Source organism: Lemur catta, chromosome 21, assembly GCF_020740605.2.
Source record: "Lemur catta isolate mLemCat1 chromosome 21, mLemCat1.pri, whole genome shotgun sequence".
NCBI classification, from domain to species: Eukaryota; Metazoa; Chordata; class Mammalia; order Primates; family Lemuridae; genus Lemur; species Lemur catta.
In genome coordinates, this window is record NC_059148.1 from 28,057,181 (window position 1) to 28,074,194 (window position 17,014).

A 17,014-nucleotide genomic window follows, 5' to 3' on the forward strand; every position below is an offset into this window, starting at 1 on the left:
GCCAAACCACCCTGCGCGTCGCTTGGCGGCGCCGGAAGTCGGGGTGCGAAGGATCCCGGACGCCGGCCGACCGCTGCCTGCTCTAAGCTGAGGTGCTGGGCCGCCATGGTCTCAGACGGTGAGGGTCGCGCAGGGCGGGACCCCGGGCCCCAGGGCTGGGCGGACTCGGCTTGGCCAGGACCCGCCAAATGGAGCGTATCTTTTGGGCTGGGCGGAACTCGTTTGGTCTTTAGAGGAGTAGCCAATGTATCCAGCCATTCATTCCGTGAATATTTTTGCATCGCCTCCTGTGTGCCGGGGGTCATTTTCTGCGCTGGAGCAGAGATGATGGGAGACAGGGGCCCTCGTGGGGGTTCCGGCCCAGTGGGCAAGGCAGACAATCGGCAAGTGAATAAAAATAATTCCAAAGGGTGACAAGAGCTGTGAAGACAACCTAATAGGACGGTGTGGTAGATTGACTAGGGAGGAGGAAAGCTGCTGGACGTAGGAGTCCAAGGGAGAGCGGGATATTGAAACTAAGACTTGAATGACTATTCGAAGTCCCGGGAAAGTGCCTTTTAAATGCGAAGGCGCTGTGGCTGGTCGAGCCACCCGGTCACACTGAGAAGCAAGAAATGGAGAGCCTGGGGGTAGAGGAAGGTGGGAGACTTTCATTCATACATTAAACTACCAGTTATAGAGCCTGACGAGTCTTGAAGAAAAGGCTAGAAGGATGAGATCAGAAAACGAGCCAGTTGCGGGTCATATAGGGCCTTGTGGGCCTTGATAAAGTGGTTGAGCTTTATTTTTAAGTGTAATACAAAGCTGTTGTAGAGTTTTAAGCAAGGAAGTGTTACGATCTGATTTACAGTTTTAAAAGGTGACTTTTACTGCAGTGTGGAAAAAGGATTGTAGGGAGCACGAATAGAAATGGAGATCCCTTCAGAGCCGGGGGTGGTGGCTCATGCCTGTAACCCCAGCACTCTCGGAGGCAGAGGTGGGAGGATAGCTTGAGCTCAGGTGTTGAAGACCAGCGTGAGCAAGAGCAAGACCCCAGTCTCTACTAAAAATAGAAAAAATTAGCCGGGCGTGGTGGTGCACGCTTGTAGTCCCAGCCACTTGGGAGGCTGAGGCAAGAGGATCGCTTCAAGACCAACCTAAGCAACATAGTGAGACCCCTTTGTCAAAAAAAAAAGTTCAAGAAGATGATTAATGTGTTAAGGTAGCCTGGTTAGTTGTGTTTGTCACTTTTGAGAGTAGCCTAATTCCTTTTCACAATAAATGATTTACATAGAAATTGCTTTACATTCTGGATTTTATCTTTTAAAAATTAGCTCCTAACCACGATTAGCCTTGCTGCTAGGTGATTGGATGGAACAGGCCACATTGACTCCGATGTCTCCCTTTAATTCTTCATGCCTGAAATTCTACCACTGGGGTTCCTGTTATTGGCTAATCAGTGTCTTCTGTCCTTGGCCAGGCAAAATGCAAATATCTCTGGGTGCATTCAGTAGTCATTCATTGAGCATCTGCTATGTGCTAGGCACTATGCTAGGAGCTGAGGATAAGCCGTGAACAAAACAGACAAAAATCTCTGCCCTCGTGGAGTTTACGTTCTCTACAGGAAGCAGGCAAGAGCTTGCTAAGGGCCCACTTCAGTCTCTGAAAGAACTGGGTCCTCTGTTAGTTTTCGATTGTAGGATGATAAACATTTAAAGGCACGTAGTGGTACTGGCTCTAGATTTAATCTGTGAATTGGGAATGTTAGCTTTGATTCATTTTCATGAGGCTAATGTTTTTAATTTTGTTTCTTGTTAATTTTCAGAAGATGAATTGAATCTTCTAGTTATCATAGTTGATACCAACCCAATTTGGTGGGGAAAACAAGCATTGAAGGAATCTCAGGTAAAACTGCTTGAGGAGGCCTTTGGATAGTTCTGGCTTAACTGAGTGTATGTTTATATTGCTTTTTTTAAAAAAATGTCTTTATTAAGGTGTAATTTGCATACCACAAAATCCACCCATTATACTGTACACTGAACTGTAGTCAGTGATTTTTTTTTTTTTTTTTTTTAGTAAATTTGTGACGGTGTGTAACCAATACTGCAATTCCATTTTAGAACATTTCTTTTACTGAGTAAAGTTCCCTCATTCTTCATGCCTATTTGCAGGCAATTCCTGCTTCTACCCACAAGCTCCTGGCAACCACTGATGTGCCTTCTGTCTTTATATGGCCTTTTCTGGGCGTTTCATGTATTAATTCCATACAATATGTAGTGTTTAAAAGAATACTTTCTATTTTGAAATACTTTATTATGCAATAATTATAGACTCACAGGAAACTGTAAAAATGGTACAATATCCCATGTACCCTTCACTCAGCTTCCCCCAGTGATAACATCTTATATAGCTATAGTACAATATCGAAACCATCAGTGCAATCTACAGACCTTATTCAAATTGCAAGTTTTACATGCACTAATCTGTGTGTGCGTGTGTGGGTGTGTGTGTAGTTCTATACAATTTTTATCATATGCACAGGTTTGTGTAGCCACCACTGCAGTCAAGATGTGGAACTGTTCCTTCACTACAAAGGAGTTCACTTGGGCTGTACCTTCTACAGTCACTGTTGTATCTTTCTAGTCTCTATCCCTAACTTCTGGTAAATGGTAATATGCCAACCCGTTCTCCATCTCTATAATTTTGTTTTGTAAATAGATCATACAGTAGGTACCCTTTGCAATTGGCTTTTGTTTATTCAATGTAATGCCCTTGAGATCCATCCAAGTCATTGCATGTATCAGTAATGATTTCTTTCCTTTTTTCTTTTTTTGTGTGTAATTCCAGGTTAAATTCACATTATTTTTTTTTTATGCTGAGTATTATTCCATGGTCTGATGTACCATATTTTGTTTAATCATTCTCCTATTGAAGGACATTTGGTTTGTTTCCAGTTTTGAACTACTACACAAAAAGTTGCTCTGAAAATTTGTACACAGGGTTTTATGTAGACACAAATTTTCATTTCCCTGGGATAAATGCCCAGGAGTGCAATTCCTAGGTCATATGGTAATTATATGTTTGGTTTTTTTTTTTTGTAAGAAACTGCCATACTGTTTTCCAGAGTGGCTGTACCATTTTACATTCCCAACAGCAATGTGTGAGAAATGCAGTTTCTTTGCATCTCACCAGCATTTGGTGTTGTCATTTTTTTTTTTTTTGCTAGCTGTTTTATTAGATGTGTAATGATACCTCATTGTGGTCTTAGTTTGCTTTTCTGTAATGCCAGCTGATGTTGGACATCTTCTCATGTGCTCATTTGCCAGCTGTATGGCCTTTGTGGTGAAATGTCTTTTTATATCATTTGTCCATTTTCTAATTGTATCGTTTGTTTGCTTTTTTAACTGTTGAGCTTTGAGATTTCTTTGTATATTCTAGATGCAAGTCCTTTGTCAGATACATGGTTTATAAATATTCTTTCACAATTACTACGTCACCGAATGGTTTCCTTTTTCTCCCAAGTATATCAACTACTTTATAAGTTGCTTCAGTGGCATTATTTCCAGGTCTTATTGCTGCTTGAAAGAATTGTCTTTGCTTTTGATTTTCATATTTTAATTTTTACAATACAACCTTTTACGCCTTTCCCTCTAATTTAAAATATTTGTGGTCCTTGTGAGTGTTATAGTGCTGATGAGCATTGAATTTCTTGAATGTGGATACTACAGCATCACAAAGCAAGCAAATCATCTTATCTTTAGCAGAAACAAGATAATATTGCAATTCCCAATCCTCATTAAAAAAATCTGTTTTCTTCAGGATTCTCTTGGTCTTCTTTGACATGATGGGCTGTTAAGCAGACAGAATTAAAATACACTGTGGAGTTGTGCAACTATTCACAAATTCCACTTCAAAGAGAAACACAGTGCACTGTTGTCAAAAGCTGATAACAGACTGGCGTACTGGACCCCCATAAACTCTCCAGCCAGCCTCGTGTGGTGGTGGCACCGTCAGGCTGGGGAAGTTAGAACTAAGAACATAGTAGCCGTCAGTTTAGCCCTTATGGCTTACTAATGTTATAATTGTGCCAGTCAATCTAGGAGGATTATTTTGTGGTAACTTATTTTATTCTTTGGTATTTTAAATACATTCATTTTAAAAACTAAAACTATAAAAGATGAACAAAAATGTATTAATGAAAATAAAAAATTTGTTTTGTAAAATTTGGATTCAGTCAAAAGGCTGCACTTAAGGACCTAAAAGGCCACGTGTGGCCTTGGTATAAGCCCCCTGGTTTATACCAAGTGTAATTGTTTCACTTTCCTCTTACTCCATGACTTAAAACAAAAATATCACACAGTATTTGTGTCAGAACTATACTGCTGCAGTTGAAACCAGGAATTTACTATGAATACAAGAATTCAGAAAAAGTCAACATAGGCATTCTATGAGAATCAATTGGCTACATGGAATTTACCATAAAGAGTATTGCATATTTCATTATTATTTGTAAAGTATGTTTTACAAACCTTTGTATCAGTAATATTTGAATTAAACATATGTACTTGTGTGTATGTATACCTAATTGTTTAGGGAGCCAGTGGTTAAACGTTTAGCAGCACATTGCTGGTGTTGGCCTGTTACTCTCCAGAAAGGCTGTCTTAGTTTGCGCTCTTATCAGTGGTGTGTGAGAATTCCTCTTTTCTTGTGCCAACACGAGATAGTCTCTCTCCTTGTCTTATCTTTTGTCAATATAATGTGCAAAACACAATGCACTCTCAATTTGCTTTTAGTGTATTTGATGGCCATTTTCACTTCTCCCTTTGGGGTTTTTTTTTTTTTTTAATTACTGATTTGTGGATACTCTATATTAAAGGGTTGGCCCATGGCTTGTCATATGTTGCAAGTATTTTTCTCCAGTTTTTAACTTGCCTTTCACTTTGGTTTATTGTATCATGTTTTCTCATATGGAAATTTTAATAGATTTGTTTTTCTTCAATAGGCTGAAATTTACCAATGTTTTGTTTTCTACTTGAAATATTTATTTCTTGAAGAGAAACAGGTCTTATTCCAGGATTACAAAAATATCCACTTATGTTTCTTGGTATTATTAATACTGTTAGTACCTGTGAGAATGTGAGCTCCATGAGAGATGGGGTCTTTGCCTGGCATATAGCAGGCAATCCGCATACTTAGTGAATAAATGAATCGAAAACTCTTAAGAATCTCCAGTTTATTCAGTTTGTATTAAGTATCCATTCCACAGGTAGCAGTAGTTTGCTTGTAATTTTATCACAGAAGATGTGACATGTTTGCTATTCCCTAAATGTTATGCAAAAAATATTTGGGGAATATTGTACTGATGAAGGAATGATGTCATATAAGTAAAATTAGAAAATTATAGTTTTCGAGTGTTTTTGTTTATGCTCCTGAATAAATTTTTAGCAGTGAATATTTATCTAAAATTTAAATGAAGTCTTAATTTTAAGACCTGACAGTTACTTGTATAGCTAATTTGTTTTTCCAATGTCTTTGATTTTGTCGACAGTTTACTTTATCCAAATGCATAGATGCTGTGATGGTGCTGGGAAATTCCCATTTGTTCATGAATCGTTCCAACAAACTTGCTGTCATAGCAAGTCACATTCAAGAAAGGTATGACCGTTATGATTATTTTTCCTGTTCAGTGCTGAACATTCATGAGTTTTCTGTGCCGGTTGGCACGTATTGTTCCCTGTCCATGTTGTAAAAGGGAAATTTTTTCTATACCAGTGAACAACAGATACAGCATCAAGAACCAGTACATGTACGTTGTCATTCTACGAATATTGAAAACTTCGTTAGTTGATAGATAGTAGAGTTGCACAGTGGCACGAGTCACTTACACAGATTGAACTATATTGTCTGGGCAAAATAGGAAAAAGAACTATCAAATTGGGCAGGTACTTCCTCATTCCTGTCTTTTCAATTTGTGTCTCCTCCAGAAGGCAGGTAAGATGGGAAGTGTGATTCTGTTTTCCCTTCAGCCAGTCTGGGCTCTGCTTACCTTTCAGGGCCTGACTGTTTCACTGCTCTAGGGGTCATTCTGGTGTTTAGAAATAAAGATTTTTCTTAGAACATTGGCTTTAAAACCCAAGCCAACTATTCCATCTGGTGCTTGACTGAAGAAACAGTGATCTTTTCTAATATTGGGGTAGAAACTGGCTGTGTTAGACTCACTGCAAGATGGTGCCATTAGCCCACAGCTGCTGTGTAAATATGGCCACATATATGGCGAGAGTTTTCATGAATAATTTTGACCATATTTACTTGTCACGTTATGCACCAAATGTAGAATTGAATCATCATGTAAGATACAGTTCTTCCATCTCTTAACTGTCACATCACAATAGAAGTGACTCTTGCTTATCAACATATTTTATCTGAGATTAGTGGCTGCTTCTCAAATTTTCTTGGTTCTTAGGGCTACTTCCTCTGGTGGGCGAAAGAGCCACGGGCCACCAAGCATACGCACCTACTCCCATCCTTACTCTACATTTTTCTCAGAATTGGGTGAAAAAGATGATGCTAGTTAGGTTAAGATACCAGTAAAAGCTATAACAGCCAGACTTTTCTTTCTTCCTTTCTTTTTCTTTAAATCAAAAGTGTCCTCTGTGTGATTACCTTAAGAGTCATGAAGCACAAGAGAATCTTTTCAGGGACCCTTGGACCAGATTTTTATTACTGGAGTAGATAATATGTACCTCAAATGATAAACTAGTAGTAAATTAGAATTTGGTAGGAATCTCTTCTGATTGTTATCTGAGAAAGGAAAGTATGGGGACCACCGTGAAGCATTTCAGAAGACTATAACCCAATACCCTCTTTACTCCACTCGTTGTTCAGAAAACACTGGAACCATTAAAATGTGTGGTGGTAGACGAATGTTTGCCAATTTGCCTATTTTATACATTTTTTAAAAATGAAATTTATTGTAGAATCTTATGAGTCCAAAAGTGGCGTGATTTTGTTTTCTCTGCTTGAATTTCATTTTGATCCTGAGTAAGAGCGCAGGCAGTACATCCTGGTGTAACTAGATTTTTTTCCTTTGCTGTTTCAGTCGATTTTTATATCCTGGAAAGAATGGCAGACTCGGAGACTTCTTTGGAGACCTTGGCAACCCTCCTCCTGAATTTAATCCCTCAGGGAGTAAAGATGGAAAATATGAGCTGTTAACAGCAGCAAATGAAGTTATTGTTGAAGAGATTAAAGATCTAATGACCAAGGGTAACAGCTTTTTAAAAAATTACTGTTATTTTGGAAATGGAGTTGATTTTGGAGGTCTTTGACACATAAAGTTCATAAAGTAAAAAGATTCGCATCTCTTTATACTATCTACTTGCACTCTTTGTCTTTTCTTTTTAAGAATCATTTTCATCAAAGTCTGTATAATTTGCCTCACATCTACAGCATTTGACACAGTTGACCAGCCTTTACTCCTCTTTTTTGGTGTTTTCGGTTTTTGAGACAGGGTCTTTTGCTTTGTTGCCCACACTGGAGTGCAGTGGCCTGATCACATAGTTTACAGCATCTTCAAACTCCTGGGCTCAAAGGATCATCCTGCCTCAGCCTCCCAAATAGCTGGGGACCACTGGTGCTCACCACCGCAGCCGGCTAATTTTTTTTCCTTTTTTCTTAGAGGTAGGATCTCACTAAGTTGCCCAGGCTGGTCTCGAACTCCTAGGCTCAAATGATCCTCCTGCCTCAACTTACTGAGTAGTAGGGACTATAGGTGCAAGCCACTATGCCTGGCTACTTCTTTTTTTTTTTTTTTTTTTTTTTGTGAGACAGGTCTCACTCTGTTGCCTGGGCTAGAGTACAGTGTTATCAACATAGCTCACTGAAACCTCAAACTCCTGGGCTCAAGCGATCTTCCTGCCTCAGCCTCTTGAGTGGCTGGGACTCAAGGCACGTGCTACCATGCCTGGCTAATTTCTCTATTTTTTTGTAGGGACAGGGTCCCACTGTATTGCTCAGGCTGGTCTCTAATTCCTGGCCTCAAGGAATCCTCCCACCTAGGCCCTCCCAAAGTATTGGGATTACAAGTGTGAGCCAGCCTTTACTTCCTGAAAGATATTTTTTGGCTTCTAAGGATATCCTGTTGACCTGTTTTTCCTCTTTTTTGAACCATTTCTTAGTCTCCATTTCTAACTTTTCCTTTATCTTGTCCCTTAAAATATTCATTCTTATTTTCTTCTTTTTATGTTTTCATCCACTTTTGTCTTTAACACTCATTTATGTATGAATACTTCCCAGTTTTTGTCTCTAACCGAGGATTTCTTTTAAGCTCAAACTTCTCCATTTAAGTGCCCCACTGTTTCCTTAACGTGGCCCAGACCAGCTTTGTTATCTTTGCCTTCAATACGCCACAGTTTCCATTCCCTATTTCTGTCACCCTCATCCACCTAGTTTTTGAAATTTAAAGCTTTCACTTTTGACTACTTTCCTCTCACATCTAACATCTAATTTGATATGAAATCCCAGTAGTTTAGCGTCAGAAGTATCTCCAGAATCTGACCCCTTGCTATCTAAATCAACCTCAGCACTGTTGACATTTGGGGCTAGACAACTCTGCTGTAGGGACTGTCCTGTGCATTGTAGAATACTTAGCAGCGTCCCTGGCCTCGACCCACTAGATGCCGTAACATCCCCCAGTCGTAACAAGCAAATATGCCTTCAGACGTTGCCAAATGTACCCTGCAGGGCACAATAGCCTGGATTTGGAGCCCCTGCTCCAGATGATTGTGATGCTTCCTCCAAGAATGCTTTGGTTCGAAAGCATACTTAGTTAAAGAAAGTACTAAGTGGTTTTAGTTCAAGACAGGACTTAAAAATTCCCTTTTTAATGTTTTTTTTTTTTTTGTTATTTGTAGGTGACATAAAGGGTCAACATACAGAAACTCTGCTGGCAGGATCCCTGGCCAAAGCCCTTTGCTGTATCCTTGGTGTCTGAATGATACAGAAGGTGCCTTCTGTAGTAGACATATCTTAACTTGTGACATTTCTTAGAATCTTGAGTGTCCATTAATAGGAAGCATTACTATAATAAAGTGGTAGATAATAAAAAAAATAGTTTATCTTGGCTTTGAAATGTTTTTAAGACAGCTGTAAAAACCTGAGGTGGAAAGAATGAGAAAACTCCAGAGTCTACAGTATGTCCTTCTGCCTGCTCCCAGCGCCTCCTCAGGATGCTTCCTTGCTTCTCATTTTGACAAATTGGGGATCTATCAAAATAAGAGATGGGAGTTGGGAACAGTGTTTGATTTTAAAAGCTGTTTACTGACCCTGAAGCTTAATAAATGAGTGGCTGCTTCTCTACAGGCAAACTGGTTATTTTGTACGTAGTGTAGGGCAGTAACACCTTTCTAAGCATTTTCAATTTTATCTGTTTGTCTGATGTTCTCTCAGTCTTATGTAATCAAAAATTCTTTTGGACAACATGGAGTGATTCCTTTGTTCCAGACGGATTTGGGTCATCTGATCATCTTAGTATGGTTTCAAATTTGTTGCCGCAGTCGATTGGCTTATTGATTTACTTGTGGTCCTAGTATTCAAATCTAGGACATGGTAGATAATAATAGGACAGTCTGATAGTGGTAATTTTAATCTTCTGAGACAAAGATCATATTTTGATCAGGTTACAAAGCCCAGTTGAGGGCAGAGTTAGTAACTGAAAACCCCCAGTCACTCTAGTGTATCTGTCACAGTAAGTGGGGCATTTCTTTTTTTAGCTAGGTGGATGCTGGGTTTATTTAACTAAAATTTGAGGTGATTTTTATGTTCATTATAAATATTTATGAAATAAAATAATATTTTTATATTCCTTAATGCTAAGAAATTAAGACATTCACAGAATGAACAAAGAAGTCAAAGGTAGGAGCCTGTTTTTCTATGAGAACTGTAGTCCTACCTATTTTACTACTATGTGTGTAGTGGACTGCTTAAAAGTTGGTTAGGAAACCATATTTGTTTAGTGAGATTCAGTCATATTGTAATCTGTTTTTATCTTTTTATAGATAATCAGGAAATGAAATCACGGATATTGGTAAGATTTAAAAAATCAATACTATGTTTATATTTAATTATAGACAATTGGAGAACAATGGGAAATAAGACCCATTTATAATAGATGCAAAAAATGGTAAGTATTCAGAATTAATTTAATAAGCAATGTGTAAAACTGATTAGGAAGAAAAACTAAAATTCTGAGAGAAATAAAAGAACTGAATAAATGGAGGGCCATATTTTATTCTTGGATGTCAGTTTTTCCAAAGCCACACTGTCAATTCAGTGCAATATCAGTCAGAATATCAATAAGGTTGTTTTTTTTTTTTTGTTTCCTGGCAGGGTAGAAAGATTTAAGAAAGAAAACTCAACAGTTTATCTGGAAGAATAAATCAAAAAGAATAGCCAGGAACTTTCTGAAAGGGAATAATAAGTGGGAGTTTGCTCTGTTAGTCATTAAAACACATTATAGGCTGGGTGCGATGGCTCACTCCTGTAATTCTAGCACTTTGGGAGGCCAGGGTGGGAGAAGCGCTTGAGCCCAGGAGTTTGAGGCTGCAATGAGCCATGATTGTGCCACTGTACTCCAGCCTGGGCAACAGAGGGAGACCCTGTCTCAAAAAAAAAAAAAGAAAGAAAGAAAATATGTTTAGCCTTACTAGGAAGCAAAGAAATGTCAAATAATGAGATTTTCATTGTCTGCTTATTGCTTAACACAAATGAAAAATCTGGTAGTTCCTGGGGTTGACAGTGATGTTAGAAATTGGTTATAGAAAATGGTCCTCCCATATCACTCATGGGAGGATAAACTGGTAAAATTTTTTGGAGGGCAGTTTGGTAATCTGTATCAAAATTAAATGTGCATACAATTTTGCAATTGCCAACTATCTTCGGGAGGTAATTGGGGATTTGTGCAAAGGGTATGTGAGGGTGTCATCACAGCATGATTTAAAACTGAGAATTGGAAACTGCTTAAATATCCTCTGTAGATAGATAGTGGAAATCTATGAAGTCAGCAAGAAGCATAATATATATTCTAATTCATTGGTGTAAAAAGATTCCCCCCCTCTATATATTGTGGACTGAAAAATCAGGTTGCAGAACACTAGGTAGACTGTCATCCAGTTAACCTCTGTGTGTGTGTGTGTGTGTATTCTGCGGGTGAGTGTATATACTTGTCCACATAGATGCTCTATAATAGAAGAATGTTCATCCTCTGGACAGTAGGATTTAGGGAGAAATTTTGCTGTCATCTTTACGCTTTAGGTATTATTTAATAATGATAAATGGGAAGACAAATTGGAAAAATAACGTTGGTCATGGTTGACTATATACTGTGTGACATTTGAGTGGGAGTATTGAATGAGACATTTGAGAGGGATGTGCCGAGAGGTATTAACATGACTGTAATTTTCAGGTGATTAAGGCTGCAGAAGACAGTGCATTGCAGTATATGAACTTCATGAATGTCATCTTTGCAGCACAGAAACAGGTGAATTGAGAGCCTGCCTTTTAAAGAATATTTGTTTCATAATGAAGGAAGGAATCAATTTTATTTTTTAAATGGCCTGTTCAGAGAGAGAGTCTGAAAAAATTAATGGGCTAGGAATTAAGAATCCATACTGTATACTAGTTATTTCTCTATTTTGGGTCCCGGTTTGCTTGAGAATCTGATGGGTCCCCAGAACAGTGTGGGGACTGCCAATGCAGTTTTGTGTATAGTTTCATGATATTCAGGTAACTCCTTTTAGTTCATCCTTGGACCCCATGCTAAGAATCCCTAGTTTGACAGTTTGCTGCATAAATCTTGCCTCAGTTTCTCTCTCTTTACTTTAGTGAGCTGTGTAAAAATTCAGTGTTTTTACTTTGCAATAACTGAAATGTTCAGATGAATTATGACTAAATACACTTTCTTCTTTGATACCTTTAAGAAAAGAAAGAACCCAGGTGCGGTGGCTCATGCCTGTAATTCTAGCACTCTGGGAGGCTGAGGCAGGAGGATTGCTTGAGATCAGTAGTTTGAGACCAGCCAGAGTAAGAGCGAGACCCCATCTCTACTAAAAAAATAGAAAGAAATTAGCCAGACAACTAAAAAAAATATATATAGAGAAAAAATTAGCCGGGCGTGGTGGCACATGCCTGTAGTCCCAGCTACTCGGGAGGCTGAGGCAGGAGGATTGCTTGAGCCCAGGAGTTTGAGGTTGCTGTGAGCTAGGCTGATGCCACGGCACTAGCCCGGGCAACAGAGTGAGACTCTGTCTCCAGGGGAAAAAAAAAAAAAAAGAAAGAAAGAAAGAAATCCTTCTAAAAATTTAAGTTTTAATATAAAATGCTGCTGTAGCCATGTATAATATTCTCATAGAGTGGCAACATGATACAATGAAAAGAGCACAGACTTTGGAGGCAGGCAGAGTGGGGTGACCACAGCTCTGCCACCCGCTAGCTCTGTGACCACAGCCCACCATATTCTGGGTGTTTTAGCTGCCAGATGCAAATGAAATACGTGCTGTGCAGAGTCATTATGCATTTTACATGAGCTACTTTCAGAATAGAGTCTGGGTACATAGTAGGTTCTCAGTATAGGGTACTCATTAATGTCATTATTCCTATAATATTTTCAAAATGTCCCTTTCAGAATATTTTGATCGATGCCTGCGTTTTAGACTCTGATTCAGGGCTCCTACAACAGGTATGTTTTAAAAGAATGCTTGGTGTTGGTTATGAAAATTAATGATTTTTATATTGATTACAATTTAAAATGATAATTCTTTGGATATATTGAATTAAATAAAATATTTAAAAGGAATTTTATCTGTTTTTTTCCTTTTTTATGGAAGTACTAGAAAATTATAAGTTATATGTTTCTTGCATTATATTTCTTTTGGGCAGCACTGTTGTATGTTGTTTTTTAATCAAAACTAAAAACCTGAATTTCAGCCAGGTGTGGTGGTGGCTCATGCCTATAATCCTAGTGCTTTGAGAGGCCAAGGCAGGAGGATGGCTTGAGGCCAGGTGTTTGAGACTAGCCTGGGCAATAGTCAGACCCTGTCCTCTACAAAAAATAAAAAAATTAGCTGGACATGGTGGAGTGTGCCTGTAGTCCCAGCTACTAGGGAGGCTGGGGCAGGAGGATCGCTTGAGCCCAGGAGTTTGAGGCTGCAGTGAGCTGTGACGACGCCACAGCTCTCTAGCCCAGACAAGAGAATGAGACTCTGTCTTAAAAAAAAAAGAAAAAACAAAAACTGAATTTTATTAATACTTTAATCAAAAAGGAAAAAAAAACCTGAATAAGTCTGAAGAAATTACCAAGCTTTTGATAAATGTTTTTGGCTATAAGAAATATTTCTTAAGCGATCAGTCCAGGCACGGTGGCTCACACCTGTAATCCCAGCATTTGGGGAGGCCAAGACAAGAGGATTGCTTGAGGCCAGGAGTTTGAGACCAGCCTGGGCAATATAGTAAGACCCTATCTCTACAAAAAATTTTTTTTAAATTAGCCAGACATGGTGGTCTGCACCTGTAGTCCCAGCTACTTGTGAGGCTGAGGCAGGAGGATTGATTGCTTGAGCCCAGGAATTGGAGGTTGCTGTGAGCTGTGATCATACTACTGCACTCTAGGCTGGGTGACAGAGTAAGACCCTATCTCTAAAAGAAAAAAAAAGTTGTGCTTCAAAGGACACCATCAAGCAAGTAAAAAATATTTGCAAATCATATCTGATAAAGAGACTTGTTTTCAGATTATGTAAAGAACTCTTAAAACTCACCAATAAGACAAATAATTCACTTAAAAATGGGCAAAGAATCTGAGCAGACATTTATTTCTCAAAGAAGATCTACAAATGGCCAATGAGCACATGAAAAGATGCTCAATATCATTAGCGACTAGGGAAATGCAAATCAAAACCACTGTGAGATCCCACTTCCCACCACTGGGGTAGCTAGTGTTGGTGAGCGGATAGAGAAATTGGATCCCTCCTTCACTGCTGCTGGGAATGTAAAATGCTGTAGCCACTTTGGAAAACAGTGTAGAACTTTCTCAAAAAGTTAAACATAGGGTTACGATGTGACCCAGCAATTCCACTCCTAAGTATATATAAGCTCAAGAGAAATGCAAACATATATCCACACAAAAATTTGGACTTGAATATTCATAGCTCCATATTCATGATAGCTCAAAAGTGGAAACAAACCAAATGTCCATTCATTGATGAATAGATAAACAAATTGTGGCATATCTATACAGTGGAATATTTGTTATAAAAAAATGAGGTACTGATATACATTATAGCATGGATAAACTTTAAAAACATTCTTAATGAAAGAAGCCATCAGAGTAGATGACTTTGTAAGGAAAAAAACCAAAAGAATAAGACGAAAGAAGCCAGTCCCAAAAGGCCCCATTTTGTGTGATTCCATTCCTATGAAATGCCTGGAATAGGCAAGTCCCTAGAGACAGAAGGCAGAGCGAGGGCTGCCAGGGTCTGGGGGAGAGGGCATGGGGAGTGATTGATAATGGGTGTGGGGTTTCTTGGTGGAATGATGAAAATGTACTGGAATTAAATAGTGGTGATGGTTGCACAACTCTGAATATACTAAAAACCAGTGGATTGTACACCTTAAAGTGGTGAATTTTATGGCATATGATATCTCAAATATGTTAAATGAATAAATATGGCAACAATAAAGTTGTGTCAGTAGCAAATGGGAAACAGGGCAAACACTCCTACACCACTGTCTTCAAAAAGTGAAAGGGATTGGTCAAGAGGGAAGAATAACAGATTTTGAACATCTCGAGAAGTAACTGGAAGTTTCTGGTCCTCATTTACGCTGGGAAAATGTTCCCTTTTAATCTGCAGTGTCACATCCTCCTCTCCCTTTGCAGACCTGAATAATTACCAGTGAGAGTTCCATCCCTCTGGAAAAACGAAGTAAGTGCTAGTTTGGCAGAGAGCCCTCTGTGTGTCTTGCAGGCTTGTGACATCACAGGAGGCCTGTACTTGAAGGTGCCTCAGATGCCCTCACTTCTGCAGTATTTGCTGGTAAGGAAACAGCAGCAGCAACCCTAATGGCTTGAGTACAACGTGGCCCATGTGCTGGGGAATGAATAGGAGCAGATGGGGGGTCCTAGTAATCGGGAGAAAGGAGTAGGTGGGTGGCCTTGGAGTTTCAAAGCTGAGGAGGGCGGGCTTCAGGTCATTTTTTCCCCTTATTTTAAATAAAAGTCCCTTGTTTTTTTGGTTTTTGTTTTTTTACAGTGGGTGTTTCTTCCCGATCAAGATCAGAGATCTCAGTTAATCCTCCCACCCCCAGTTCATGTTGACTACAGGGCCGCTTGCTTCTGTCATCGAAATCTCATTGAAATCGGCTACGTCTGTTCTGTGTGTTTGTCAAGTAAGTTCATGTACCTAGTTTTTTTCTTTCTCTTTATCAGGGGACGGGCAGAAAATACCTCTGTGGTTTTTAAATCACCCTGTTTCATTTTTTGTAATTTACAGTATTCTGCAATTTCAGCCCTATCTGCACTACGTGCGAGTAAGTATCTTTGAGTTGTGTGGGTGGCTCACGCTTCAGAGATGTAGAGCATTCAAAAGTGTTTTCTTCTTCGTGTCATTTCAGGACAGCCTTTAAGATCTCTCTGCCTCCAGTACTCAAGGCCAAGAAAAAGAAACTGAAAGTGTCTGCCTGAGAATGATGATTGGCCCCATCTTTTAGAGCTATTAATAGAGACTGTACGGCAGAGTCTTTGTTGGGAAGGCTCTGAAAAAAATACAGATATGTATAGGATAATTTTTAATGTAGTGAGATTCTTACAGGACATACTCCCAAAACACCCTTCTCATCCTGTGCTTCTGGGGGACCGATTTGTTTGAGGGAGTCATTCTATGCACTGTATCCTAAAATCTTCCATGACTGGTTTTTGTCCAGAAAGGGGAAAGAAAGCACTAATTTGTGGCTTTTATTTTTTTAATAGGATGATCATTTGTCAAAGTCAGCCTATCATGACTGATTGTTTTAGAAGCCAAAATATAGGTCTTTACTGTGAATTGTATGACATGAGAAATTTGAACACATCTTTGTGAAAAGGGACTATTTATGGAGTAATGGCATTAATCGCGATAGAACATCTTAACAGTTAACTTCAACAATAGTCATATAAATAAAATCCGTATTGTCTAAATTGAAATTTGGCTTCAGATATTATCAGATTTTTCTTTGTCTGGTATCAGTACATATTTGGACAATTTTATGCAAATAATAATAGTTTGTCACCAAATACCTACAAAACCTGATTTTACATGAGTAAGAGGAGCAAGTGCATTAGTGTGGTAGTAAATTTTTCTTCACAAACAGTTGGGTGAAGAGCTTATTTGTGAGAGCTAATGTCTGGTTCCACGGGGAATTTACTGGGGAAAATGAACTCTGTGTTAAGTGTTGTTCCCAGATAGAATTCTTCCTTTTTTTAGTGGGGGAAAAAATACATTAATATTGGAAACTGTACTCTACAAGCTTTGGAGTGAATACCGAAAACTTTTATAAGTTAAAAAAAATTATTTGTAATTTCAACAATAAAAAATTTATTTTTCTATGTAATCTTGAAATTATTAAATGTCATTTTAAGTTCCAGCAGGAAGAGTTTAAGGAATAGTGGCTGGTTTGCCTTGTTTTTATTTTTTATTTTTTTTTACTAATAGGAGACAGAGAGAGAGATTAATTTATTATCTGCCTTGTTTTTAAAAGTCACTGACAGCACTTAGGGAGGCTGAGGTGGGAGGATCACTTGAGCCCAGGAGTTTGAGACCAGCCTGGGCAGCATAGTGAGACCCCATCTCTACAAAAAAATATTAAAAATAAAAGTAATTAACAAAAACCTATTTGTGTACAAAATTTTGTATGTAAATAGATTTTAATTTTCTCCTTATATGAGCTGAATCTTAAATAATTTGGTATTTGGTTAGATGATTTCAAGTAGATTTTATATTCTATATTTGTG

General features: G+C 38.6%; 1 protein-coding gene across 2 annotated transcripts; it reads left to right on the forward strand.

Moving 5' to 3' along the window:
- Window positions 1-27: 27 nt before the first annotated feature.
- Window positions 28-16,614, forward strand: GTF2H3 (general transcription factor IIH subunit 3). 2 transcript variants are annotated; one of them, XM_045534983.1, is made up of 13 exons: window positions 28-118; window positions 1,805-1,884; window positions 5,528-5,634; window positions 7,079-7,245; window positions 8,892-8,954; window positions 9,862-9,891; window positions 10,035-10,063; window positions 11,441-11,515; window positions 12,659-12,712; window positions 14,994-15,062; window positions 15,279-15,414; window positions 15,519-15,555; window positions 15,640-16,614. In XM_045534983.1, exons 1-13 carry the CDS (start codon window positions 106-108, stop codon window positions 15,707-15,709), a joined length of 930 nt encoding a protein of 309 aa, XP_045390939.1. In that variant the 5' UTR covers window positions 28-105; the 3' UTR covers window positions 15,710-16,614. The 2 variants fall into 2 exon arrangements, with proteins under 2 accessions (XP_045390939.1, XP_045390940.1); XM_045534984.1 differs by lacking the exons at window positions 28-118; window positions 1,805-1,884; window positions 5,528-5,634 and having other exon boundaries at window positions 7,228-7,245; window positions 9,854-9,891.
- Window positions 16,615-17,014: the final 400 nt, after the last annotated feature.

Coding starts and splice junctions, on each gene's coding strand:
- GTF2H3 (XM_045534983.1), top strand. Junction 8,955..9,861: donor CCTGGCCAAAGCCCTTTGCT/GTATCCTTGGTG, acceptor TAAGAAATTAAG/ACATTCACAGAATGAACAAA. Junction 15,415..15,518: donor CTGTTCTGTGTGTTTGTCAA/GTAAGTTCATGT, acceptor TGTAATTTACAG/TATTCTGCAATTTCAGCCCT.